Source organism: Delphinus delphis, chromosome 12 (genome assembly GCF_949987515.2).
Source record: "Delphinus delphis chromosome 12, mDelDel1.2, whole genome shotgun sequence".
NCBI classification, from domain to species: domain Eukaryota; kingdom Metazoa; phylum Chordata; class Mammalia; order Artiodactyla; family Delphinidae; genus Delphinus; species Delphinus delphis.
The window spans coordinates 48,945,837-48,973,291 of NC_082694.2; the positions used below are offsets into that span (position 1 = coordinate 48,945,837).

Here is a 27,455-nt window from a genome sequence, read left to right on the forward strand (position 1 = left end):
TGCTGATGCTTGTTCCTTCTCACCCTCGACCCTGGCTGAGCTCTGACAGCCACAGGGCTTGGCTTGTGTGCTTGGAATATCTGCAAGGATGTCCTCTTCCAGGAGAAATAGCTTCCCTCTCCTCCCACAGGAAAGTGTGGCCTCCTAGAAATCCGAATCCAGCGCTCACATGCCTTTTGGACAAGGTGCCTGTTTCCCATGTCCCAGTGGGACGGTGATGAGATGAGATGAGCTCTTAAAGCTGGTACCATGTGTGCTGTGGAGAACAGAGTGCCCGCATGTGCTCAGAGCTGGGTCCTTAAGGGCCAGGCGACTGCTCACAAGACCTCAGCCTCATCACCGCTTGTCCCTCTTCAGGGAATGCCAGGAGTGCAGCTGAGCTGTCTGCTTAGAGGCTGAGCTTCTCGGCCAAGAGCTCCCTGTGTCAGGGCCATCTGGGAAGGAAAGCTCGGTATCACCTCTCTCACTGAGGAAGGCCTTAAGTCTTCAGTTTTCATGGCTCTCAGACCTCCCTCTTTTTTTCTGAAGGGAGAAAAATACAAAGGTCTTTGGAGTACAAGAAGCATAAACCCATATAGACTAACTTAAATGAAAAAGGGGGAAATGGGGCAGAGTAGAGCATTCAAGGAACCCAAGGGCAAGAAAGAGAAAATTTACAGCTGGAGCTCATGAGAGCCGTATCAGGAAAGCTGTCAGCAACAAGCCAGCATCTTGTCCCCTCCTGGTCTCCATGGGGGCTCTGAGCTGCCTTCTCCTGGCTTCCCAGGGAGCCTTCCTTCTCCTCCCTCTCTGCACACTGGCTTTCTCTGCTTTCACCAGCGTTGGCAAACGTGGCCTCCCCAGACCTGGCCTTCCACCCCCGACCAATTCAAATACTCAGGAGAGACTGGCTTGACTTTCGGAGGCCTAGGGCCAAATTCTTGGGGGAGTAAATTTGATTGGAACACACGTCCTACCTGTGACCAGGGTTGGGGGATAGGAGGCAGGGTCACACTGTAAAAATACGACTGCTCTGGATTTGTTTGAAGAGATATTTGGATGGTCTACTTGGGGTATCAGTGGGGCCATTAAGGGCTCCAAAAGGTGATCTTTAAGCTGCTATGAAAATTCAAGGGGATGGCTTTGGCTTGCTCTGGACCAGGGGCTTGGGATTGAGGCTACGGTCATCTAGGTGGCGGGAAACCGGGCATTGCATGGCCCCGATGTGTTCAGATGGCTCAAATCATAAATGCTTGGGTGAACAAAATTATTCTGTGGGTGGAGACAGAGACTGTGTCCATCGGGGGTCAGAGGCGGCACATGGGATTCAAAAGCCAGAAGCAGAAGTCGGAGTCTCACTGGAATTCACAGGGACACAGGAGGAAGGAAACCAGATTTTCATCCTCTGTGGAACTGGAAAGATTCAAACCAGGCCCCTCTAGATCTACAAAGGACAGAGACGCCCCAGCTGGCATCTGGATAATATTACAATTGATCGTTATAAATCTCGAAAGTAAGTATCACTAGTATATTCAGGCAGTTGTTTCATTGAGTTAGGGTTTCGTAATAATGCAGCTCCAGCCCTCTTACACCGTGACTCAGAGGACAGCTAGCTTCTCCCCCCGACCCTGAACAATTCGTCTAGAGCCATGGGTCAAAATCGGAATAGACTGGAAAATTGGGTGGCCCTAGTACAAAGTCACCCCTACTATTGTAGAGATGCTTCAAAGCCAGTTCTGCTAACTTTACTCATGTAGGAAAGCCCATTTTTAATGCCACTGTGCTGCTGCTGGACCATGATTTTCCTACACTGGAGGGTACTTCCGATGCTACTTCAGAACCCCATGAGGTCAATCAGGGTTTCTTGTTAATGCCACATTAATGTGGTTTTCTGTGTCTGCTCTTAAAAGGGCCCTTTCTTGGCCTTTGCAATTAATTATTCAGGTTTTTCTTACGGATAATGCAAGAAGCCATATAGCATTATACTTAAGTTTCAGGCTTGGGGTCAGACAGACTTGGGTGAAATAGCGTCTCTACCATTTATTTCTGTGTGTCCTTAGGCAAGGTCCACCATATCGTCTTCATCATCATACGCTTTTCACCAAGCATTCGCTAAGAGACTTACATATATTATCCCCTTGTTCTTCGTGGCTAACTGATGAGGTTGCTGTACTTAGCCCCACGTTACAGATGATGAAGCTAAGGTGAGGCTTAGGAAGGTTAAACATGTCACCTAAACAGTAATGATAATAAAATCAAACGGTAATAATAATAATTTTAACCATTTCTGAGGGCTGATCACATCCCATGCGCTCATAAATATTTTACTCATAAGATCTCATTTAATTCTCACAACTGTGCACAGGCTCAACCAGTGTATTCTTTAAAGCTCAGGTGTTTATAAGGAGGGTGGACTTGTAAGGCCCACCTGGGTGTGACAGGGTCCGGCAATATTTAGGCCACTTTCCCATAACTGCCCTGGCACAGGACAGCCCAGCTGGCATTCCCGGGTTTCTTAGAGGTTGGTTATTAGCATTCCTAGCCACGCTGTACTAGGTTCTGTCCCCACCTCCACCCCCCAACTCCCCGCCCTGCTCCCCCTCAACACAAACACTGTTTGGATCTCCCACCACTGGTTTCACCTTGCAGTTCAGGGACTGTAAAGAGACTTCTTTAAGGTCCTGTACTAATGTACTGTATCTATAACCCAGCAATTCTGTATCCCTCAACCTCAAGAAACATAAAACAAGTTCTGCAGGAGACCTGAGAGCCTTCCCACTAGGCTTGGGGCTAGAATGTAGTCCTCCTTTATCGGGCAGTAGTGCAAATTTATCCCACCGTAGGGCTTACCTCAGAAAATGTTCTTGGGCATCTTTCTTTCCAGTTTTGGACCCCTTTGATGTTCTTGATATAACTGAGGGTTTCAAGGACTGAGAACCAGTATTTTATCATCTCCTTTGTAAATTTTGCATCTTAGTATCTGCCTCAGACTCACATTGTCATATATCTATTATGTTGACACTTCAGTCAGAACTTCAATTTTGATGCTGTATTTTACAAGTATGATCTCTTAATCTTTACAACAATTAGATGAGTGAGACATTAGTGCTTCCATATTACAGATGAGAAAATGGAGACATAGACTAAGTGAATTGCCCAGAAATAGAATTTGAACCCAGATCCATAGAAATATTTAAATACTACTATATATATTTCCCAACGTATTAGAAGGGATTCCTTCTGGATATCTAGAGTGAAAGATAGTACTTATATTAATTTTAGGGAAAAATGTCATGTAATAAAAGAAATTATTTCCTCCTTTGTATAAAACATAGTTCTTCAAACTTCTACATTCCTACCTGTGTAATGCTGCAAATGTCACTTCTGGTAATTACAAAATAACTGGGTATTTCTCCTTTCACTTTCCACTTGCTCTCCTATAGAACCTATATATTGGTTCTGTTTCCTTAGCCCCTAAAGTCTTCGTCAAACACAACAGCCAACAATTTTAATTGCTGTGTGTCCTTAATATGTATTCTGTAGAACATTTGCATTTATAGATGCTTAAAGCAGGCCCAGGCAAATATAGTCCTTGGTTGGATGATTGGAGATTGGCCTATCAATCCATCATCAGCTTGTTCCAGTAGATTATTTGCTAGTCCGTTCAACTGTTAAGCCCTCCATTTTCCTAGCCTTTAGGGAAAGTTCCCCACACCTTCTCGACCCACTTTTTGATTACTGCTGTTAACTATTTGCATTTCTCCTTAAGAATAATTTAAGTATTGGAAGAACAAAGTATTTGGAGACATGCCCTAGGGAATTTTATATACTATTCCAGTGGGATTTGATGACCTGATTGAGACTCTTCCATCCTTTAAGCACAGAAGCAATTTGTTCTTTGAAAAAAATACAGAAGAGTTCAGGTACTTAAGAAAAATGTGAGTTTTATTTGACTCTCTCAAGCTCATCATATTTTAAGAAGCTTTTTGGCAATGTCTGTAAAGCTTTTTTGTGCGCTTTGTATCACTTTGTCCTTTCAGGCTCTCCAGAAAACCCTGGTGGCTTTCCCCTCTTTTCTTCTGTATATCTAAGTGGAGAGCAGGTGACATTTTTGACCTGCATTAAACAGGCCATTATGATGGAGAAGAGCTGTTCTTTTATACTTACTCTGTACACCACTAGATCTTCCCCACCCAAAATAAATGTACATTTATTTTGAAATAGGAAAAGAAAATTTCTTTGAAATAAGAAAAGTTATTTTGAAAAAGAAAGCCAAGTTGTTATACTGAGCTCCTCAAAATTTCAGGAAAGATAACAGGTTTGAATAGGTCCTCTTACAGGTCCCCTAGTTATAAGTCCCTATTAATTTACAGAACAGTCATTTCTAAACGCCTCTACCCATTCTATGCCTGTCACTGAGAAGGTTTTTAGTAAAACTAGGAGGCAGTGTAGTACAGTGGGAAAAGAGGTCACCTGGAACTGGAGGCTGGGGTGCCAGTGTTATTCTCCTGGGACTGGTTGCATTACCTTGGGCAGGTCACTTACCTTTCCAGAAGGGTAATTTGCTCACCTGTCAGGTAGGGATAATAACAACTTCCTGCCTGTTGTGAAGAGTTGGTATGAGAATCAAATGGAACTAGAGATGGCAAAGCACCATTTAAACTGAGGTGCTGTGCACATGTCAGGTGGAACAGTATTTGTGAGGTAGGGAAGCTCTGCAGACCGTATGCAGTCCCAGAGAACAACACCCAGAGAGTGGAAAACGAAATGTGAAATGGTGACAGGACGGATGCTGCTAAAGTATGTCTACAGTATCTAAACTGGCTGTCACTTGGGTGGGGAAAATGGAAAAGTAATGAAAATATTTGAACCCTGTTTTTACCAAAAGGTAAATTTACCAAGCATGAGACAAAGTTAGCTTGGCATGAACTGATATGCCCGAACTCACACCCCAACTGCCACAGTGTCACTGACCTAGCGTGGTTATAAAGAGGATGGATTACCACACACCCCTCCGTAGCAATTTCACCTTATTATTTCCCACCAGCTTTGCCTTACAGTCTGTCGGCCAAACACACATCTGTCTTCATGCTAAGTTTTACAATCATACTTTTCAAAAATTCTCCTTCTTTGGGCAATTTTATTTCAAAAATATCAGCTATAAACAGAAATTTCAGAATGTTGAAAGCATTTTCTGTCCTGTCCATAACTATAATGTCAATATTAACTCTTAAAGCCTTACTACAGGGAAACGTTAAGGTCTGAACTCCAGTTTTCTTGGTGCCCGCCCACCTGTTCACACACAGGTATTAGGCTGGGTTACAGATGAATGCAGGTGTCTTACTTATCTCTCTGTGGGAGGCAACTGAAAAGTGGCTTCCATATCTAAAAATCAAATTTGGAAGTAGTAAGAGTTCTACCGACTCATTGGAATTTAGATACCTCGCGTTTATGACTATAGAAGCAAATTGGCTTTATTTTCATGAGATTACTCAGTGAGCGTGCAGATACGTCCCACATCATCCTGGGAATCTGTGTTATTTGGCTTGGACTCTGTGAACATTTATCACCATTACTTTTCTCCACTGGCCGAGTTACTCCAAAACATTCCTGTATTTTGTAGCAGTGGAACTGTACAAATTGGCCACTCACCACCTGGATTATACAGTGTGTAAACTAGTGCAGATTAAGTGAAAATTATCATGGATTCAGGAGACCTGGGCTTGGAACCGGACCCTGCCATTTTTCTGGTGTTGTAGCACTGAACCATAGTGTCTTTGTCTGGGACACGTGTCCATGCTAACCTTTATTCTTTCTGTAGCTCATCGGGTGCAAACCCAATGACAATACCTATGTGCAAGTGCCCAGTAAAGTTTAGGGCACTGCACCAATGTCAGTTATTGTTACAATGATAAAGTCAGAGCTGTCTTTTCTGGTTCTGGCCATGGCAAAGCTTGCACTGCTCATGAAGGGCTCGAAGCAGTGACGAGGCTCTCTCACTCGGTCCGGGCCCTGTACATTTAAATTCAGTTGTGTCAGTGATTTTTGTGAAATTCAGTGCCTTTGTAGTGAAAACAACATGCAAACTGTTGGATATGGGAGGCTGCTGTGGAATCAGGGATACCTGTGGCTGGCAAGGACCTGAGAGCTAGAAGCAGGAGACCAGAGGGAATCTAATACCAGGAATCCTGGAGTGGCAGTCCACAGGCTAGATGGAGAGAGACATCTGCAAACCCACAGGAAGTGCACGTAGGGATTAACGGATGTACCAGGGCAAAGCATCAGGGGTCCACGCAGTTAGCTTGCCTCTGTTCTATGACCACAAACAATAAATCCCCACCTCTCTGTAATGATAACAGTGTAACAAAGTAGAAGCATCTGGAGAAATAGTGTAAAGTATCCATAGTGGGGAGTGTGCCTAGGGAGGCCACATGAGTTACGTTATATTTGTATATGGGGCAACACAGAGAATGACAGAATGGCCAGAGATAGACTGAGGCAGAGGTACAGGATAGGCTGAAATGTAATTTCCCACAAAGATTTTGGCATTTATTTTAACTGCTGAAGAGACTCATGAATAGGTTCTCATCACCACACATTGATACCCTAAACTGTTTCTGTACCTCTATCTTTGTCTGCCTCTCTCTGCAAATGAATTCAACACATGTTGGTTAAAATTGTTCCTGAATTACACTGTCAGAATGGAAAAAAATGTCACTGCATTGAACCCTCTTAATGAGCTGGGTGGCTTCAAGAAAGCGGTCAGTAGAAGAAAAATTCCCCACAATTAACTTCATTCATTATTTCTCAGGTGTAGGGAACCAGGGAACCTTCACTATGTCCTTATTGTTCAAATGATTATTTATTGAATGAAAACTGCTAATTCATCTATTCATTCAATGAGTCAGCAAATAATGAGTGAGTGCTAAGTAAAAATGAGACTAAAAAGGTGCTTCGCTTATGATGCTTTTTTCAAGGAATTTGTAAAATAATGGGAAGGCAAGATATCCACACAGAGAACTGGGAAGGAAATGCTAATTGTCAGAAAAGAGGTTCAAAATATTACGGGGATTCAAAGATCATACTTGCGTATGACTGAGAAAACACATTAACAAGGTGGAATTTGAGTTGAGACCCCGAAATTGCATCAGGCTTTCCAATGGAACATTGGAAGGGGAAAGACACTCATGATGGAAGTAATGTACTGTGAAAAGTGATGGAACAGTAACAGTGCAGTATTGGAGAAATGGTGAAAAATACTGTTTGACTAAAGATTAAAATATAGGTAGAGGATTGATGTTAGCCTAATTCTCTCCCTGGCAAAAATTGTTGGGGAGACATTGTTCAAAGTTTAGAAAAAGTTACTGAGGGAGGATATCTCAAAATCTTGACCACCCTGAGCCTCACACTTTATTTAGAAACCAGCGGGATGTATTAAAGAAATCAGAACACAGTATGGGCACGATGGATATGGTATTAATGAGGAGGATGGATAGAGGCAGGGACACCAGGTAATGGGTTACTGCATAAAAGGTGTACGTGGGGAAAGGAAGATAAGAACTGGAAAAGGAAAGGAAAATGGAGGCACAGACGTCAGAAGTATTGGCCAAGTTGAGTCATCCACATCAAAGTTCTCAGCAATAATTTGAATGTAAGGTATAAGAAATAGAATGGAGTTAAAAAATGATATTGAAATTAATTTCAGTTTGGGTAATAGGGAGACTAGAAATGTGATTGCTATAAAACAGGGAAGTCTAGAAGTAATTTCCCAGTGTGGGGAGGGGGGAAAGATGATGGTTTGTTTTTAGGCTGAACTTAGAAAACCAGGATAGGACTAAAGATAAGGATTTGCAGGTATTTCCTAGAAGTAAGAACAGGTTATTCTAGGATTAAACCCTTTATGCACCAAGGAAGACTAAGGTGTAGAGAATTTAGACAGTATCTAATAAATCAAACTGATGACCACTGAATTTCTAAAATTAACCTGATTTTTCATAGAGATCTATGGAGGGCACAGGTCTAGCGTTTCAGAGCAAAACATCCACCTGAATTGCCAACTTTGACTTCAATAATGACTACTTGGTGTGCCCTGAACTTAGATGTGGTTTCGGATAGTGTTTGTTGTTCAATCCAAACTGATCATTGTTATGAACGTATTCATTTATCTACTCGTAGGTTCAAATGTGTTAGAGAAATATTGACAATTTCCCATGCTTTTGCTTCTAGTAATGTAACATCACTTATTTAAGCAATCACAGGAAACAGTAACGTTGGCTTTCTACCCAGAAAAAACATGAAGTAAATACGTTTGTGCTTGTTCTCCAGGGACTAGAGATGATTTTTCTTCTGTCTAACAGGGCACACCTGTTATAAAAAGAGGATTACATTTAATTTGCCTCCCAAAGAAAGCCTGCATTAACTTATATGGTCAAGATCCAACCTGCCGATGTTCATTTGTGGATGTGTGACAAAAGATTAAAATTAAAGATAAAGATACAAATCGAGGCGGAGGCAGATTTTGATTGTTCTCTGATGTAAGGAAGGGCATCTTTCCTGCAGAATAACTCTGAGAAACTAGCCCAGCCTGATTGTACTTTTTCTACCAGCCAATCACAACAAGAATTGAGAGGAATGTTAGCGAAGTCTCCCAATTTGCTGTCCAAAGTCAAATCCTCTGAGCAGAGCCTCCAGGATTGTACTTTCTCCAGTCTGGCCAGTAGGAAAGTCAGACAGTGTGTATTGCTCCAGCTTTTTTTTTTTTTTTTTTTTTTCCAAATGCCTCTTATAAGAGATTGTGGGAGCCTCCTTAAGTTTCCCTAGAGTTTTAGCTATCCAAATCTACAAAGCAGTTGTCCTTTTTATATATGCTCTTTTTAATTAAAATGAAACTGAGATGTTTAAGAGGCACTAAAAATACATATGGATAAACAGGAAAGCTGAGTCAAAGAACTAATTATACCTTGACGCTGGCATTCTGCTGCTGTAGAGCTCAGAGTCCTTGCTCTAACTGCCTCATGCTCCCTGTTTTAAGAGAAGAGAAAACCTCCTACACCACTTCATTTTTCTGCTTTTGGTTGATGGCTCCCAAGCCAGGCCTTCCAGCCCCAGCATCCCTAAGCCCCCAGTTCATATCATCTCTGTAGGGCACTCCTACTCAAATTACACGTTTAATGTTAAATGCAGTTTCATCTCTTCTCTCCAAATTACTACTGTTTATTATTACTGTTAATTATTATTATTATTACTGTTAATTATTACTGTTTCAAATTCCCTCATCTCCTAGCCTGCATGGCTTTTATTTTTGGACTTCTCATTGCCTTTAAAAAAAACCAAAAAACAGCAGTCACAAATTCTATCATGTTACTCAAGGCTTTCCTTTGACTTTTTTTATCCAACATTATTTACCATGGCCCCTTTGATAATTCTTCTTTTCCAGCCCATCCCAGCCTTTTGTGCTCTTTTTTGAATGCTGTATTAATTTTGTCTTCTTGGTACATTTGTGCTGTTCCCCATGTTTGGCACCTTCATTTATGTCATTACAAAGTAATGTATCCTATACTGTCTTTTGGTCTAAACTCGTTCATGATACTTCAGCTTACAACTGATGTCCATAAAATCCTTTTATTTCTCTGATTTTATAAGGCGCATTTAGCCTGAACCTTACAACCAGTCCCTCGGGCTTCACAGAATTCTTGTGTCTCAGTCTGTTTATATCAAAATAGAAGATATTTATCAAGCGATTGTTCCATTTATGTTACCAGATTCAGTGCTGCTGGGATTCAAACTGAGTATGTCAAAGAAAGCTCTCGAGCTGCTTATTGTATAGTGCAGGGCACACTTCAAGTACACAAATGCGTCTAAAGTAAGTCAAAGAAAATAAGACTTGTACGTTTGACATCTTGTCGCTCTAATTACACTAGAAACACGGGGACAACCTGTACTTCTCATTCTTTTGTAGCCAATTATAACTAAGAAGCTTGTGTGCTATTCCCTACTCATTACTGCCCAACTACTGGGAAATGGATACTTGTGATATCATCTCAGATCATTCCACAGATGACGTTCTTGAGAGGGGGGCCATTACACACACACACACACACACACACACACTCCACACTAGTGACAAAGATAAGGGTTTCTTGATTTTTTTTTTTAAAAGCCCACTCCCCAAATGTTTGAGATTATCTGGCTCTGTACATGTTCTTTGCACCTTCTTCTGCCACGGCTCCATCATTTCCTTGTCAGTTGCATACATGGCCTACTTAAATAATATGAATAAAAGCCAACCACTCATAGCTTGAAGGAAGGCTTCAAGTCCATAAGAAACTGACTGTTACTGGATGTCCATCCTGGCTCTCGTTCATACACTGGGTCATTAAAAAGCCTAGCTTCCTTGCCATGCACAGGATTTTGCCTGCAAGATCCCATTAGTGCTAATGGGTCATTTTCCTTCCATCATCCCACGGATGAAAAGGAGAAGGTGCATCTTTGATGAAGTGCTAATGTTACACAGGGCTCAGGCCACTTAAATGTTTCCTTTGTTCTCTTCCTATGGCAATCCTGTGGGAGACTTAAGACCACTCTCTGCTATATGAAGAGTTTATAAAGACGGTATTAAGTTGTGGTGCTAAGTGCAGCAGCTTCAGTAATGAAAATAAGAATGAGTCCCTTGCTTATAAAGCCAAACTCATCCACCTTGGTACGTCTGAGGCTTATATCCTGCACGGCTTGAATCAATATTTTCTGCTCTTTAACAACACAAGGGAAAGATTACTACTTTTCCTCAATAAACTTTAAAAACTGATTTGGGCAAGTAAGTGTGCTGATAGGAAAAAAAGTAGGAAGTAGCAGGAAATGGGGAAAGGAAGTAAGTGCATGTTAGGATTAGCTCTCTCCCTATGTGCTGCCTTACCATTCTTCTTTCTTTTCTGATTCTTATCTACTGTGACTTCAATCCATCCGTTGACTGACAATATTTATTGATTGCCTACTGTGCTTGTAGTCCAGTACTAGGCACTGTGGGAGAATCTAAGACAAAGACACAATCTCTATCCTCCAGGAGGTTACAATCAGAAGGAGGAAGATTGGTTGTCACATATATAGCATCCCATACGTAACTTTGAGTACTAAGTTCTACATCTGAAAAACCCGAAGCAGGGACGAGAATTCTTAATTCGACTCCCACTGTTCTCTGATACTACAGTCATTAGGCCCAGAGGAAAGCTGACATTTCCTAACAAATTTAGTTCAGCAAATGAATGCAGGGAGCACTTCCTTGCATTGCTATTTGATATGTAATAGCATAAAGTTCAGCCCACAATCTCAGACGAGCAAGAAAGGTCACTTTCTCTACTTTCCTATAACTCACCTTGGTTTCTGTTTTGAGGTCTGATTCTTTGTTAGTGAAACTGTAATCTCAGGCAATTTCAGTTCCCTTATTTCCTTGGGATTATGTCTAGATGATTTGGGGGTGGGGGGCTTCCATTGTGCCAGTATCTGGGGAGGTAGAGAGATTGCACAGGAGTTGGTCTCAAATATTCTATATTAAATGCTTAGGTGCCCGCTGAATCGCTACCCAGCATCTTCTTTCTTGTGTGCATGACCTCCTCAGGCCAGGTTTTTTCTGCTTGCTCCTGTCCTGCTCTGGGAATTGTTCTGTTGCTGCCACACCACAAGGGGATATGAAAAGTTCTGTCAGGCTAAGCAAGCTCCCAGCATGTCTGAATCTACTATGCATCTATTTCTTCTCAAGGATATCACTGCTACCTCTGGGTTCTCTTGAGGAAATGCACACAGATCAATATTACTTTCCTCAACCTACATGAGGTTTTGGCATCCACCAGGGCTCAGGCCTCAAGTCAGATCACTATGTCCTCTACTGGGCAACGACTATATTCAAACTTCTTCTCCTCCAACTTTCTCTCCTGCTTGCCCACATGAGGGGCAGGAAAGCTTTACTCTTCTCATGTAATTGCCTGTATATTCTGTCTGTTTCACTCCTCTAAGAGTCTTGAATTTTAAGGATCAAATACATAAAGATAACTTTATATCTTTGGTCTCTGAGGCAAATAAATCACAATCACTTGAAATTTAAGTGAGAGAAAAGACTAAGGAGAGAAAGGAAATATGGAAGGGAAAAATCAAATGTTTCAAAAATAGTATCCTATTTCAGATCAAAAACATGCTTTCCTTTAATATTAAGAATGATGGTTAATAGTCAATAGATGTTTCCTTTTATTTAAAAGGTGAGGGAAGTAGGCATATCCAGTACCTTCAGTACAAACTGTGCAGGATCAGTGGCATCCTAGTGTAATACTTAGAGCTCTAGTTAGTAGGTCAGGGACCTAAGTTCTCAGTTTTGTTTTTTGTTGTTTTGTTTTGTTTCTTTTTTTGCGGTACGCGGGCCTCTCACTGTTGTGGCCTCTCCCGTTGCGGAGCACAGGCTCCGGACGCGCAGGCTCAGCGGCCATGGCTCACGGGCCCAGCCGCTCTGCGGCATGTGGGATCTTCCCAGACCGGGTCACGAACCTGTGTCCCCTGCATCGGCAGGCGGACACTCAACCACTGCACCACCAGGAAGCCCAGTTCTCAGTTTTTATGGCTAAATGACTTTAAGCAAGCTCAGTTTTCTCATCAGTACAATCAGCAGTGTTCTGTGTGTTGCTTGATTTTTACCCTACTTACTAGGTTAGCCTATTACTGTTTTTTGGGTGGTGGCAGAAGACACAAGCTTTCTGGGTCAGACACCAAGCACTTTATTACTCATGATTTAACAAACAGTGTGAGCATCAGCATGTGTATCGGTTCTCCTTCCTCCCAAGTCCCATGAAAACAATACAAAGGGGCCCAGAGAACATTAGGAATATAGGAGTTTTGTGTTACAGTGGGAGAAGGTATCACGTAACATGAAAGTTAAATAAAATGGTTAACGTGAGAGCGAAAATCCAAATGACAATGCAAAGTCAGAGGAGTAAGTAGCTAAATAGAATGTTACCAGGACTTGTAAACAGGAGTAGGATATTATGGAAATTTGGGGTCACCCTCCTTATGTTCTGCATTGATTGTTTACTAGAGTCAGTTAATTACATCTACTCAGTGCTATACAGATATGATGAATAATCTTTAATAGAAAAGAAACAGAATCAAACTTGGATTGCAGTCTTTTTTTAAGTAGTTGTCCATAAAGTTGGGGAATCTTAAACGTAGAGACATGAAGATGACAAGCAGAGCAAAGTGTCCCACTAGAAACTGTAATAAAATTGGGAAAAATTAATTGATAACTTGTCAGTAGATCCCAGAACAGCATAAAGAATTCAGAGTGGTATGCCTTTACCTAAAAGATGAAATACTTGAAAAGGGATGGAATATTCATGTATATATAGTCTACTATGGGAGTGAGTTAGTGAATAAGTTAGGTGCAGGCAAGGATAATAGGTTCAAGCATACTAGAAAAGGCAATTTTAGACATTAGACATTTAGAATTCATGGAGCTTCTAGTTAACAGAAAGGCCTAGAACTCTCTAAGCAGAATGTAGATTTGATAATAATAACACCTGCTAACATCTACTACATATTTTCATTCTGATAGATTCTTTCCATTATTTTATCTCATTTAATCCTCACACACCACTATGGAATAGGTTTTATTGCTCCCATTTTAGAAATGAGATTACTAATGATCAGAGAAAGTAAAAAAAAAAAGCTCAAAGCCATAGAGTCGGTAAATAACTTGACTTGGATTTTATTGGGTGGCCAAAAAATTCTTTTGGGTTATTCCATAACATTTTATGGAAAAATGTGAACGAACTTTTTGGCCAACACAATAATTCAGGGACCACTTCATGGTACATGTTCTTTCCATTTGGCCACACTGTATCGAACTCACTTAAGTTCTCTGTGGGAATAGCTTCTAGAAATTTCTTCCAGTGATGATGTATTATTGAAACACCTCTATTGTTTTGTACTTTTTTTTTTTACATCTTTATTGGAGTATAATTGCTTTACAATGGTGTGTTAGTTTCTGCTTTATAACAAACTTAATCAGTTATACATATGTTCCCATATCTCTTCCCTCTTGCGTCTCCCTCCCTCCCACCCTCCCTATCCCACCCCTCCAGACGGTCACAAAGCACCGAGCTGATATCCCTGTGCTATGCGGCTGCTTCCAACTAGCTATCTACCTTACGTTTGTTAGTGTATATACGTCCATGCCTCTCTCTCGCTTTGTCACAGCTCACCTTTCCCCCTCCCCATATCCTCAAGTCCGTTCTCCAGTAGGTCTGTGTCTTTATTCCTGTCTTACCCCTAGGTTCTTCATGACATTTTTTTTTCTTAAATTCCATATATATGTGTTAGCATACGGTATTTGTCTTTCTCTTTCTGACTTACTTCACTCTGTATGACAGACTCTAGGTCTATCCACCTCATTACAAATAGCTCAATTTTGTTTCTTTTTATGGCTGAGTAATATTCCATTGCACATCTTCTTTATCCATTCATCCGATGATGGGCACTTAGGTTGTTTCCATCTCCGGGCTATTGTAAATAGAGCTGCAATGAACATTTTGGTACATGACTATTTTTGCATTATGGTTTTCTCAGGGTATATGCCCAGTAGTGGGATTGCTGGGTCATATGGTAGTTCTATTTGTAGTTTTTTAAGGAACCTCCATACTGTTCTCCATAGTGGCTGAACCAATTCACATTCCCACCAGCAGTGCAAGAGTGTTCCCTTTTCTCCACACCCTCTCCAGCATTTATTGTTTCTAGATTTTTTGATGATGGCCATTCTGACTGGTGTGAGGTGATATCTCATTGTAGTTTTGATTTGCATTTCTCTAATGATTAATGATGTTGAGCATTCTTTCATGTGTTTGTTGGCAGTCTGTATATCTTTTTTAGAGAAATGTCTATTTAGGTCTTCTGCCCATTTTTGGATTGGGTTGTTTGTTTTTTTGTTATTAAGCTGCAAGAGCTGCTTGTAAATTTTGGAGATTAATCCTTTGTCAGTTGCTTCATTTGCAAATATTTTCTCCCATTCTGAGGGTTGTCTTTTGGTCTTGTTTATGGTTTCCTTTGCTGTGCAAAAGCTTTGAAGTTTCATTAGGTCCCATTTGTTTATTTTTGTTTTTATTTCCATTTCTCTAGGAGGTGGGTCCAAAAGGATCTTGCTGTGATTTATGTCATAGAGTGTTCTGCCTATGTTTTCCTCTAAGAGTTTGATAGTTTCTGGCCTTACATTTAGGTCTTTAATCCATTTTGAGCTTATTTTTGTGTATGGTGTTAGGGAGTGAGCTAATCTCATACTTTTACATGTACCTGTCCAGTTTTCCCAGCACCACTTATTGAAGAGGCTGTCCTTTCTCCACTGTACATTCCTGCCTCCTTTATCACAGATAAGGTGACCATATGTGCGTGGGTTTATCTCTGGGCTTTCTATCCTGTTCCATTGATCTATCTTTCTGTTTTTGTGCCAGTACCATACTGTCTTGATTACTGTAGCTTTGTAGTATAGTCTGAAGTCAGGGAGCCTGATTCCTCCAGCTCTGTTTTTCGTTCTCAAGATTGCTTTGGCTATTCGGGGTCTTTTGTGTTTCCATACAAATTGTGAAAGTTTTTGTCCTAGTTCTGTGAAAAATGCCAGTGGTAGTTTGATAGGGATTGCATTGAATCTGTAGATTGCTTTAGGTAGTAGAGTCATTTTCACAATGTTGATTCTTCCAATCCAAGAACATGGTATATCTCTCCATCTATTTGTATCATCTTTAATTTCTTTCATCAGTGTCTTATAATTTTCTGCACACAGGTCTTTTGTCTCCTTAGGTAGGTTTATTCCTAGATATTTTATTCTTTTTGTTGCAGTGGTAAATGGGAGTGTTTTCTTGATTTCACTTTCAGATTTTTCATCATTAGTGTAGAGGAATGCCAGAGATTTCTGTGCATTAATTTTGTATCCTGCTACTTTACCACATTCATTGATTAGCTCTAGTAGTTTTCTGGTAGCATCTTTAGGATTCTCTATGTATAGTATCATGTCATCTGCAAACAACGACAGCTTTACTTCTTCTTTTCCGATTTGGATTCCTTTTATTTCCTTTTCTTCTCTGATTGCTGTGGCTAAAACTTCCAAAACAATGTTGAATAATAGTGGAAAGAGTGGGCAACCTTGTCTTGTTCCTGATCTTAGTGGAAATGCTTTCAGTTTTTCACCATTGAGGATGAAGTTGGCTGTGGGTTTGTCATATATGGCCTTTATTATGTTGAGGAAAGTTCCCTCTATTCCTACTTTCTGCAGGGTTTTTTTCATAAATGGGTGTTGAATTTTGTCAAAAGCTTTCTCTGCATCTATTGAGATGATCATATGGTTTTTCTCCTTCAATTGGTTAATATGGTTTGTCACATTGATAGATTTGCGTATATTGAAGAATCCTTGCATTCCTGGAATAAACCCCACTTGATCATGGTGTATGATCCTTTTAATGTGCTGTTGCATTCTGTTTGCTAGTATTTTGTTGAGGATTTTTGCATCTATGTTTATCAGTGATATTGGCCTGTAGTTTTCTTTCTTTGTGACATCCTTGTCTGGTTTTGGTATCAGGGTGATGGTGGCCTCGTAGAATGAGTTTGGGAGTGTTCCTCCCTCTGCTATATTTTGGAAGAGTTTGAGAAGGATAGGTGTTAGCTCTTCTCTAAATGTTTGATAGAATTTTCCTCTGAAGCCATCTGGTCCTGGGCTTTTGTTTGTTGTAAGATTTTTAATCACAGTTTCAATTTCAGTGCTTGTGATTTGTCTGTTCATATTTTCTATTTCTTCCTGATTCAGTCTTGGCAGGTTGTGCATTTCTAATAATTTGTCCATTTCTTCCAGGTTGTTCATTTTGTTGGCATAGAGTTGCTTGTAGTAATCTCTCATGATCTTTTGTATTTCTGCAGTGTCAGTTGTTACTTCTCCTTTTTCATTTCTAATTCTATTGATTTGAGTCTTCTCCCTTTTTTTCTTGATGAGTCTGACTAATGGTTTATCAATTTTGTTTATCTTCTCAAAAAACCAGCTTTTAGTTTTGTTGATCTTTGCTATTGTTTCCTTCTTTTCTTTTTCATTTATTTCTGATCTGATTTTTATGATTTCTTTCCTTCCGCTAACTTTGGGGTTTTTTTGTTCTTCTTTCTCTAATTGCTTTAGGTGCAAGGTTAGGTTGTTTATTTGAGATGTTTCCTGTTTCTTAAGGTAGGATTGTATTGCTATAAACTTCCCTCTTAGAACTGCTTTTGCTGCATCCCATAGATTTTGGGTCGTCGTGTCTCCATTGTCATTTGTTTCTAGGTATTTTTTTATTTCCTCTTTGATTTCTTCAGTGATCAGTTCGTTATAAGTAGTGTATTGTTTAGCCTCCATGTGTATGTATTTTTTACAGATCTTTTCCTGTAATTGATTTCTAGTCTCATAGCGTTTTGGTCGGAAAAGATACTTGATACAATTTCAATTTTCTTAAATTTACGAAGGCTTGATATGTGACCCAATGTATGATCTATCCTGGAGAATGTTCCATGAGCACTTGAGAAAAATATGTATTCTATTGTTTTTGGATGGAATGTCCTATAAATATCAGTTAAGTCCATCTTGTTTAATGTATCATTTAAAGCTTGTGTCTCCTTATTTATTTTCATTTTGGATGATCTGTCCATTGGTGAAAGTGGGGTGTTAAAGTCCCCTACTATGAATATGTTACTGTCGATTTCCCCTTTTATGGCTGTTAGTATTTGCCTTATGTATTGAGGTGCTCCTATGTTGGGTGCATACATATTTACAATTGTTATATCTTCTTCTTGGATCGATCCCTTGATCATTATGTAGTGTCCTTCTTTGTCTCTTCTAATAGTCTTTATTTTAAGGTCTATTTTGTCTGATATGAGAATTGCTACTCCAGCTTTCTTTTGTTTTCCATTTGCATGAAATAACTTTTTCCATCTCCTCACTTTCAGTCTGTATGTGTCTCTAGGTCTGAAGTGGGTCTCTTGTAGACAGCAAATATATGGGTCTTGTTTTTGTATCCATTCAGCCAATCTGTGTCTTTTGGTGGGAGCTTTTAGTCCATTTACATTAAAGGTAATTATTGATATGTATGTTCCTATTCCCATTTTCTAAATTGTTTTGGGTTCGTTATTGTAGGTCTTTTCCTTCCCTTGTGTTTCTTGCCTAGAGAAGTTCCTTTAGCAGTTGTTGTAAAGCTGGTTTGGTGGTGCTGAACTCTCTCAGCTTTTGCTTGTCTAAAGGTTTTAATTTCTCCATCAAATATGAATGAGATCCTTGCTGGGTAGAGTAATTTTGGTTGCAGGTTTTTCTCCTTCATCACTTTAAATATGTCCTGCCAGTCTTTTCTGGGTTGCAGAGTTTCTGCTGAAAGATCTGCTGTTAACCTTATGGGGATTCCCTTGTGTGTTATTTGTTGTTTTCCCCTTGCTACTTTTAATATGTTTTCTTTGTATTTAATTTTTGACATTTGATTAATATGTGTCTTGGCGTATTTCTCCTTGGATTTATCCTGTATGGGACTCTCTGTGCTTCCTGGACTTGATTAACTATTTCCTTTCCCATATTAGGGAAGTTTTCAACTATAATCTCTTCAAATATTTTCTCAGTCCCTTTCTTTTTCTCTTCTTCTTCTGGAACCCCTATGATTCAAATGTTGGTGCATTTGATGTTGTCCCAGAGGTCTCTGAGACTGTTCTCAGTTCTTTTCATTCTTTTTCTTTATTCTGCTCTGCAGTAGTTATTTCCACTATTTTATCTTCCAGGTCACTTATCTGTTCTTCTGCCACAGTTATTCTACTATTGATCCCATCTAGAGTATTTTTAATTTCATTTATTGTGTTGTTCATCGTTGTTTGTTTCATCTTTAGTTCTTCTGTGTCCTTGTTAAATGTTTCTTGCATTTTGTGTATTATATTTCCAAGATTTTGGATCATTTTTACTATCATTAGTCTGAATTTTTTTTCAGGTAGACTGCCTATTTCCTCTTCATTTGTTAGGTCTGGTGGGTTTTTATCTTGCTCCTTCATCTGCTGTGTGTTTTTCTGTCTTCTCATTTTGCTTATCTTACTGTGTTTGGGGTCTCCTTTTTGCAGGCTGCAGGTTTGTAGTTCCCGTTGTTTTTGATGTCTCTCCCCAGTGGCTAAGGTTGGTTCAGTGGGTTGTGTAGGCTTCCTGGTAGAGGGGACTAGTGCCTGTGTTCTGGTGGATGAGGCTGGATCTTGTCTTTCTGGTGGGCAGGTCCATGTCTGGTGGTGTGTTTTGGGGTGTCTGTGGACTTACTATGATTTTAGGCAGCCTCTCTGCTAATGGGTGGGGTTGTGTTCCTTCTTGCTAGTTGTTTGGCATAGGATGTCCAGCACTGTAGCTTGCTGGTCGTAGAGTGAAGCTGGGTGCTGGTGTTGAGATGGAGATCTCTGGGAGATTTTCACCATTTGATATTATGTGGAGCTGGGAGGTCTCTTGTGGACAAGTGTCCTGAAGTTGGCTCTCCCTCCTCAGAGGCACAGCACTGACTCCTGGCTGCAGCACCAAGAGCCATTCATCCACACAGCTCAGAATAAAAGAGAGGAAAAGTAGAAAGAAAGAATTAGTAGAAGTAGAAAGAAAGAAAGAAAGGAGGGAGGGAGGAAGGAAGGAAGGAAGGAGGGAAGGAAGGAAGAAAGAAAGGAGATAAAGTAAAATAAAATAAAGATAAAATATAATAAAGTTATTAGAATAAAAAAATAATTATTAAGAGAAAAAAAGAAAAAAAATTAAAATAACAACAAAAAAATGGACAGATAGAACCCTAGGACAAATGGTGGAAGCAAAGCTATACAGACAAAATCTCACACAGAAGCATACACATACACACTCACAAAAACAGGAAAAGGGGAAAAAATCATAAATCTTGCTCCCAAAGTCCACCTCCTCAATTTGGGATGATTCGTTGTCTATTCATGTATTCCACAGATGCTGGGTACATCAAGTTGACTGTGGAGCTTTAATCCGCTGCTTCTGAGGATGCTGGGAGGGATTTCCCTTTCTCTTCTTTATTCTCACAGCTCCCAGGGGCTCAGCTTTGGATTTGGCCCCGCCTTTGCGTGTAGGTCGCCGGAGGGCGTCTGTTCTTTGCTCAGACAGGACGGGGTTAAAGGAGCTGCTGACTCGGGGGCTCTGGCTCACTCAGGCCGGGAGGGAGGGAGGGGCACAGAGTGCGGGGCGGGCCTGCGGCGGCAGAGGCCTGCGTGACGTTGCACCAGCGTGAGGCGCGCCATGCGTTCTCCCGGGGGAGTTGTCCCTGGATCCCGGGACCCTGGCAGTGGCAGGCCGCACAGGCTCCCCGCAAGGGGTGTGTGGATAGTGACCTGTGCTCGCACACAGGCTTCTTGGTGGCGGCAGCAGCAGCCTTAGCGTCTCATGCCCGTCTCTGGGGTCCGCGCTTTTAGCCGCGGCTCGCGCCCGTCTCCGGAGCTCCTTTAAGCAGCGCTCTTAATCCCCTCTCCTCGCGCACCAGGAACAAAGAGGGAAGAAAAAGTCTCTCGCCTCTTCGGCAGCTCCAGACTTTTCCCCGGACTCCCTCCCGGCTAGGCGTGGCGCACTAACCTTCTGCAGGCTGTGTTCACGCCGCCAAGCCCAGTCCTCTTCCGGCGCTGCGACCGAAGCCCGAGCCTCAGCTCCCAGCCCCGCCCGCCCCGGCGGGTGAGCAGACAAGCCTCTCGGGCTGGTGAGTGCCGGTCGGCACCGAACTTCTGTGCGGGAATGTCTGCGCTTTACCTTCCGCACCCCTGTTGCTGCGCTCTCCTCCGAGGCTTCGAAGCTTCCCCCTCCGCCACCCGCCGTCTCCATCCGCGAAGGGGCTTCTAGTGTGTGGAAAGCTTTCCTTCTTCACAGCTCTCTCCCACTGGTGCAGGTCCTGTCCCTATTCTTTTGTCTCTGTTTTTTCTTTTGCCTTACCCAGGTGCGTGGGGGGTTTCTTGCCTTTTGGGAGGCCTGAGGTCTTCTGCCAGCGTTTAGTAGGTTTTCTGTAGGAGTTGTTCCACGTGTAGATGTACTTCTGGTGTATATGTGGGGAGGAAGGTGATCTCCGCGTCTTACTCTTCCGTCATCTTCCCCTGTTTTGTACTTTTAAGAAAATATATAGTCATAAATTTACTTTTTAAAATTAATTTAATGAAAAATAAACCTTTTTTTGTGTGTGTTCTACTGTTGTTTAAAGTCAATGTTAAGTTACTTTTGTGACCAAAATTTTTGTCTTCCCACAGGTGACTTGTATATAGGAGGAGTGGCCAAGGAAACATATAAATCCTTGCCGAAACTCGTCCATGCCAAGGAGGGCTTTCAAGGCTGCCTGGCATCAGTTGATCTAAATGGACGGCTTCCAGACCTCATCTCAGATGCTCTTTTCTGCAATGGACAGATTGAGAGAGGCTGTGAAGGTACTAGATCTTTGTTATCACACTCAAAATAATTCTAATTCCACCTATAAATGAGAACAGCAAAATTCTCTGGCAGGCAAAATTTTCATTTCTGACAATTGACCAAACCCCCAGTTACGGCTTAAAAGTCCTTATTCATGTTTTAAACTTTTCATCCCATAAATCTTAAATTTTCTGGACTGTTTGCAAACCTAGACTAATGCCTGATATAAAATGGGAGCTATGCATCTTGTTATATTCTGCTTCTTTGCATTCTTTAGTTCACCTAATTAGTGTGCTAATCACTTCTGCAGTGCTTTCGTTATAGCATTAAATAGATACTCCACTTGGACTAGAAAAACGTATTTACTCCAGCAAATGTTAATCAATTTGAGCCTGCTTTTTGACATCTACATTCAATAGGATACAACAAGAGAATAACATTCAGATACCCATTCTCAAATCACGGTTTGGTTTGTTTCTACCTGGCAGCATGAGTGTCTCTCATATATTATCAGTTTGTTTTAGCAAAAATTGGTTTCTTCTATTACCCAAAGCTAATATTCCATATTTCAGAACTGTGCTCAAGTATCTTTCTGTACTTTTGTGTTCTCTATCAGACTGAGATCTGTAGGAGTACTTTTTGATTGCTACTTTCATTTTAGATAATTTTCACTTCAACACCTCAGGTTATTTGAGCCAATTCTCCCTCCATAAATGCAATTTAATCACATTATCCTGAATTTTGTAGCTGTGAATGTGTTGCTGCTTCTCTTTTAATGTTGAATACAGTTTGGGCCATTTTGAAAATTTTAGATTCATAAGGAAATTTCATATGGGGGAAGCGAAGAAAGATGTGAATTCCTGTCTCCCAGGAGATTATGAATCATGTCTTCTCAGCCAAAATAATGCTATTAGATTTAGCAATTACCTAAGTACATATAAATTTTTTATTTGGAAATACATTTTTTTCTCTCTGTAACATATGTTTCCCTGAAAAGTCAGGTGAAATTCAAATTGTGTTTTAATCACGCCAGAGGATAAGATTATTTAATGGAAATCTTTGTTGAGTTCATTTTTAATGTTTTGCTGTATTTATTTACTTTGTTTCAAATTTTGGTATAAATGTCCTTTTGTGAAACAAAGGGAAACTATGTGTTTTCTCCTTTTACCAATTTGACAAAGGAAACAAAATTGTTAAGTGAATAAATTCTCTCTAGTGGATGGAGACAAAAATGTGGGACATAACTTTGATTCTTGGAGGTGATCTAATAAGTGAGAATATATGGGTTTTTTTTTTTTTTTTTTTTAAGGTACTACAAAATCTTCTGAAAACATTTTTCAAACATAGGCCTTTCGGGCTTCCCTGGTGGCACAGTGGTTGAGAGTCCGCCTGCCAATGCAGGGGACGCGGGTTTGTGCCCCGGACCGGGAGGATCCCACATGCCGCGGAGCGGCTGGGCCCGTGAGCCATGGACGCTGAGCCTGCGCCTCCCTAGCCTGTGCTCCGCAACGGGAGAGGCCACAACAGTGAGAGGCCCGCGTATCGCAAAAAAAAAAAAAAATAGGCCTTTCTACAAGTTGCTCGGTAAATTCTCACCTACAAGAAATGGTGGGAGCAGACAGACACATTCACAGCTAAACACTCACAAGATAGAAAACCAAACCCATACACATGACCTCCCACCACTGGCACATAATGTGAGTGGGTGAGTGGAAGGGAAAACTAATAAGAAATGTACTGAGAAAGTGTATTTACAGAAATAAAATTTGGTGTTATTTTCCATCATAACCTAATAAGCAATTTGGTTGAGGTGATTGTACATCTTCTTGGGTAATTTTAAACTCTGGTTTGAACATCTGAAATCATTCAGTAGATTATGACATTGGCTCCTTCCTTATCTTATCTAGTTTGCTTTAATATCTGAGCTTTAATAATTCTCACCCTCTTTTACTCCCTTTTCCTTTATTTTTAGAATGTTGCCATGCTCCTGCCTTTCTGCCTTGACACTTCCCTGATTTTTTTCATTCCAACGTCAAGGTTAACAATTTTTAATGTATGATTATTTCTGTCCTCTGTGGTTCCTAGGAATAATCTCAGATGTACCTGTCAGAGGTGTAATTGATGAGATACACGTATTTTTAGGATTGGTGGTAAACTTCTAGATACTCAATACATTATTTCTCTAAAGATTGTTCTCATGGGATTTTGAGCTCAAACCACATTGGAATCACTTAACTTTCATATTAATAGAAATAGTTTAAATTTGACATCACTAAATGATATCTTGTCAAGATTTTCCACCATTTCTACCCAAGACCCACGAATCTCTAAAGTTCTTTCATGTAAAAAGTCATTGGCCTTCTCTCAATAATCACTTGCTGCCTTTCATTTCTAACTTATTTCAGTGAGTAATAGCTGATTTTACTTACACACCACGTTAGCTAGCAGAGGGAACTTACCTTGTCCTTTTCCCTTTACATTAATGTTTCTCAACTTGAGCAAGTATTGGAATCACCTGGAGAATTGTTAAAACCCATGTTACTTGACACCAACCCAAGGTTTCTGATTCAGTAGGTCTAGGATGGGGCTCTAGAATTTACATTTCTAGCAAGTTCCTAAATGATGCTGCTGCTTTTGGTCTGACACCAGACTTTGAAAATTACTACCTGGAAAGGCATTGACCTGCTTACTTAAGAGAAAAGAGAGACTGGCAATCCACCAATAATCAGGCTCAGTTAAGCTCAATACTGAGTCAAGATAACTTCCATACATGAAGTCAGTGAAACAATTTTTAATTTAGGCACTTGCATAGACTCATAACATTCAACACTGGAATTGCACTATAAGCTACAGAAATACTTCACTATTAAAGCTACCATCGATTAAACACTGGTAGCAGTAAGTTTACATATGCAATTTCATTTCCCAAAACTCTATCAATTAGGTATTACTGTTGTTTTTTTTTTTTAAGAAGAGTAAATTGAGCCTTAGAGGTGTGAGGTGACCTTCCTAAGGTCACACAGCACATAAGTGGATGATGGAAGCTTTGAACCCAATTTTGCCTTACTTGAAATCCCAGGCATCTAAGCACTTTCCTCTATTGTTTCTTTGGTTTCCAGACATTGTAGTTTTACCTTCACTTTCCTTTCCTTTTCAAACATCCTTATTATTATTATTATTGTTATTATTATTATTTTTTCTGGTACGTGGGTCTCTCACTGCGGTGGCCTCTCCCGTTGTGGAGCACAGGCTCTGGACGCTCAGGCTCAGTGGCCATGGCTCACGGGCCCAACCACTCTGCGGCATGTGGGATCTTCCCGGACCGGGGCACAAACCCGTGTCCCCTGCATCGGCAGGCGGACTCTCAACCACCGCGCCACCAGGGAGGCCCCCATATCCTTATTTTTAACCACTTAATACAAATATCCTTGTGGCTTGCTCCCAATTTTATTCAGTGATAAAATAAAAAGGGCATTATATAACTAAAAAGGAAAAATAAATTCAGGGTTTTGTCTTGTGCAAATGACTGTCAATGTTTAAATATTTTTCAAGAAGGTGAGTACTTTAAAAAATGTGACTTGTCAGGCATAGGCATGCATTCACTTGTAATACCTGAATATATAAAGAGTGTTGTGATAATGGAAAACGTAACAAAGCATGTCTTTATGGTCACATAAAGGCTTGGGAGCTACTCTGATTGGCTGCTCTACAATATGGGCAGGCAGGTTAGTTTTTAGAATTGCAATTTTACCATTTTTAGAGTTAAGCATTATTTTGCAATTGTATTTCTGATAATTTTTGCAAAAAGAAAAACAAAAACATGGCTCTTCATCAGTTCTTGCTCCTGCTCTTTCCTTCTGCTGGGCAAATCAGGGGAATAGTATCCTTTGATAACACAGCCCCTGACCCAGGCTGGGCTTGTACCAGAGGAAGGACTGTGCTAAGGAATATTGCTTTGAGGTTTTTTTTTTAAACAAATATTAATTATTTTCAGTCTTTAATGCCATGGAATAAAGATCATTGGACCACTTACCTCTCACAGATTGGAAGAAAAAAACTGAGCAATTTAGTGTCTCTTAGTTCTTTGATGCAGTAGGTGAGAAAAACTATTACATCCATTCAGGTCTCCCAGGCCTGGGAGATTTTTATTATTATTAAAAACGACTATTATTTTTGTTATTATTACTACACTGATTATTATTATTACTATTATTATTATTATATAATTAGTAGTTACAGTATTATGATTTCTGAATTTGTAAAAATTCATATTGAATGTTTAGGCTACATTCAATAACTTCTTATGAAGAATACCGTGACTAAGAAATTTATAATAAAATTATGGTTGTAAGGAGCATGTTTAAAATTGATGTTTATAGGAACATCAATTTGTATAAAATCTAATCACAGATATTCTCATGTATTCACTAGAGCATTTACCTCAAAGGCTCTCAGTGTTAATAGCATCTAATTAGTCTGGTGTCTATTTTTGTATTTTCATAAAACCTAAGATTGTGTTTACTAGAAAATATCTTCAGTTTATACTCTAAAGGTATTGAGGTAGATGGTGTTCCCTTCCCACCTAAGATAACCCTTATTAATGAGGTTCTACTGTAATAAATATTCACAGGGCAGTATTTAAGAGTTGAAGACAGTTATAGAGGAAGAGAAAATATAGATGTAACTCTGAGGTCTGTGAGAAATCTATACCCAGTCTGGTAAAAGCAAAGATAAATACTCCACATTGCAATCTTGTAAAGGAATTTTCTTTATGGGGAATTATACTGCAATTTGTTTCTTCCATCCTTTACTTTTTCTTTCATCTACCAAATGGTGTATACATTTTGATAATTTGGTGTCACTGTAAGGTCCAACTGTTGACAGAGAATGGCTGGCATTACAGTTTTAAGCCTGAACTACAATAGCAAGATAAAAGACCTAGAGGGAAAAAAATAGAAAGGGATAATTGGTCTTCTAATGACCATCGTCTACACTGTATCTGCACGTGACAAATCTTCCGCTAAGCAGTGCAGTCACTTTGTGTCATTGGCTCAGTTAACCGTAATATAAATACATGTATAGTGAAATTCTAATCAATTATCGCTTTCTTGGTTTTGGCTTCTCTTAAGATTTATGGCTGTTAGTTATTAATTTGTTTGCTCTACATAGCATTTCTCTCCCCCTTTACAGCAGCATGCTTTTTTGAATCTGAATGTTCTTCTATGTTTGCCCCATTTCAGTATTGCTTACTAACATTTAATATATTTTGCTTTTTTTTTTTAATTTTGCTGACAAAGTTGCATTGATGAAAGCTGACTTGCAAGGTAGATAGCCCTGTGTGTATAAAACAAGACTGAAACCCCGTAATACACAGTGGAAACCTCAAAATAACATTTTTACATTTTTGCAGTAACTGTTATTTGAAGTTTTCATTTTTCCCCTTCTTGAATGTTGTGCAAGAAACCTCATTTTGTAGCATAGTTTGCATAAAGGCTTTCAGTCTTGAATGTTTGTATAGTGATTACCTTTAGTGCTTTGATCATCTTTTTTTTAGTTCTTTGTTTTTCAGTGTTCTAGTTATGATTCTTTAGAAATAGACTAGCATCCTTTTTACTTGTATGTTACCTGGGGGCATGTCATTTATACAGAGTTCTTAGTTTTATGTTTAATTGCATGAAATTGTTAAAGCATGTGGATTGATACTTGCCAACATACCTATCCAAAACACCCAGCAATCATAACTTTATTCATAGTTTGTGCAGGAAAACTTCTAGAAACTTATAGGACATTTTTGTATAACTCTCTTCAGTGGTTCCTTTTTTTTTTTTTTTTTTTTTTTTTTTGCTAATCTGTATCTCAGTTTCATGAAGTTATAATCTCCATCTCTCATGGTGTCTCTACCCATTGGTCAGAAGTTAAGGAGATCCATGCGTTTTTCTAAAATCCAAACAGTGAGAGAGAATTATTGATGAAGGAATGAGATCACCTGCTACCATGATCATACGAGAAGCTATGTGCTTGCTTTTACTATTTGCTGGTCTAG

The 27,455-nt window shown here is 39.9% G+C and overlaps 1 protein-coding gene across 18 annotated transcripts in view; it reads left to right on the forward strand.

Annotated features, from left to right (window-relative positions):
- The window catches only part of NRXN1 (neurexin 1), a 1,121,172-nt gene that overhangs the window by 557,556 nt on the left and 536,161 nt on the right, over positions 1-27,455 (forward strand). For 17 of the 18 annotated variants that reach the window (XM_060026644.1, XM_060026625.1, XM_060026628.1 and 14 more), the window contains one exon: positions 21,256-21,429. In XM_060026644.1, the coding sequence (XP_059882627.1) occupies positions 21,256-21,429 (174 nt within the window). Of the gene's footprint in view, positions 1-21,255; positions 21,430-26,709; positions 26,737-27,455 lie in introns of all 18 variants that reach the window. The other variant, XM_060026630.1, reaches the window with a different exon arrangement.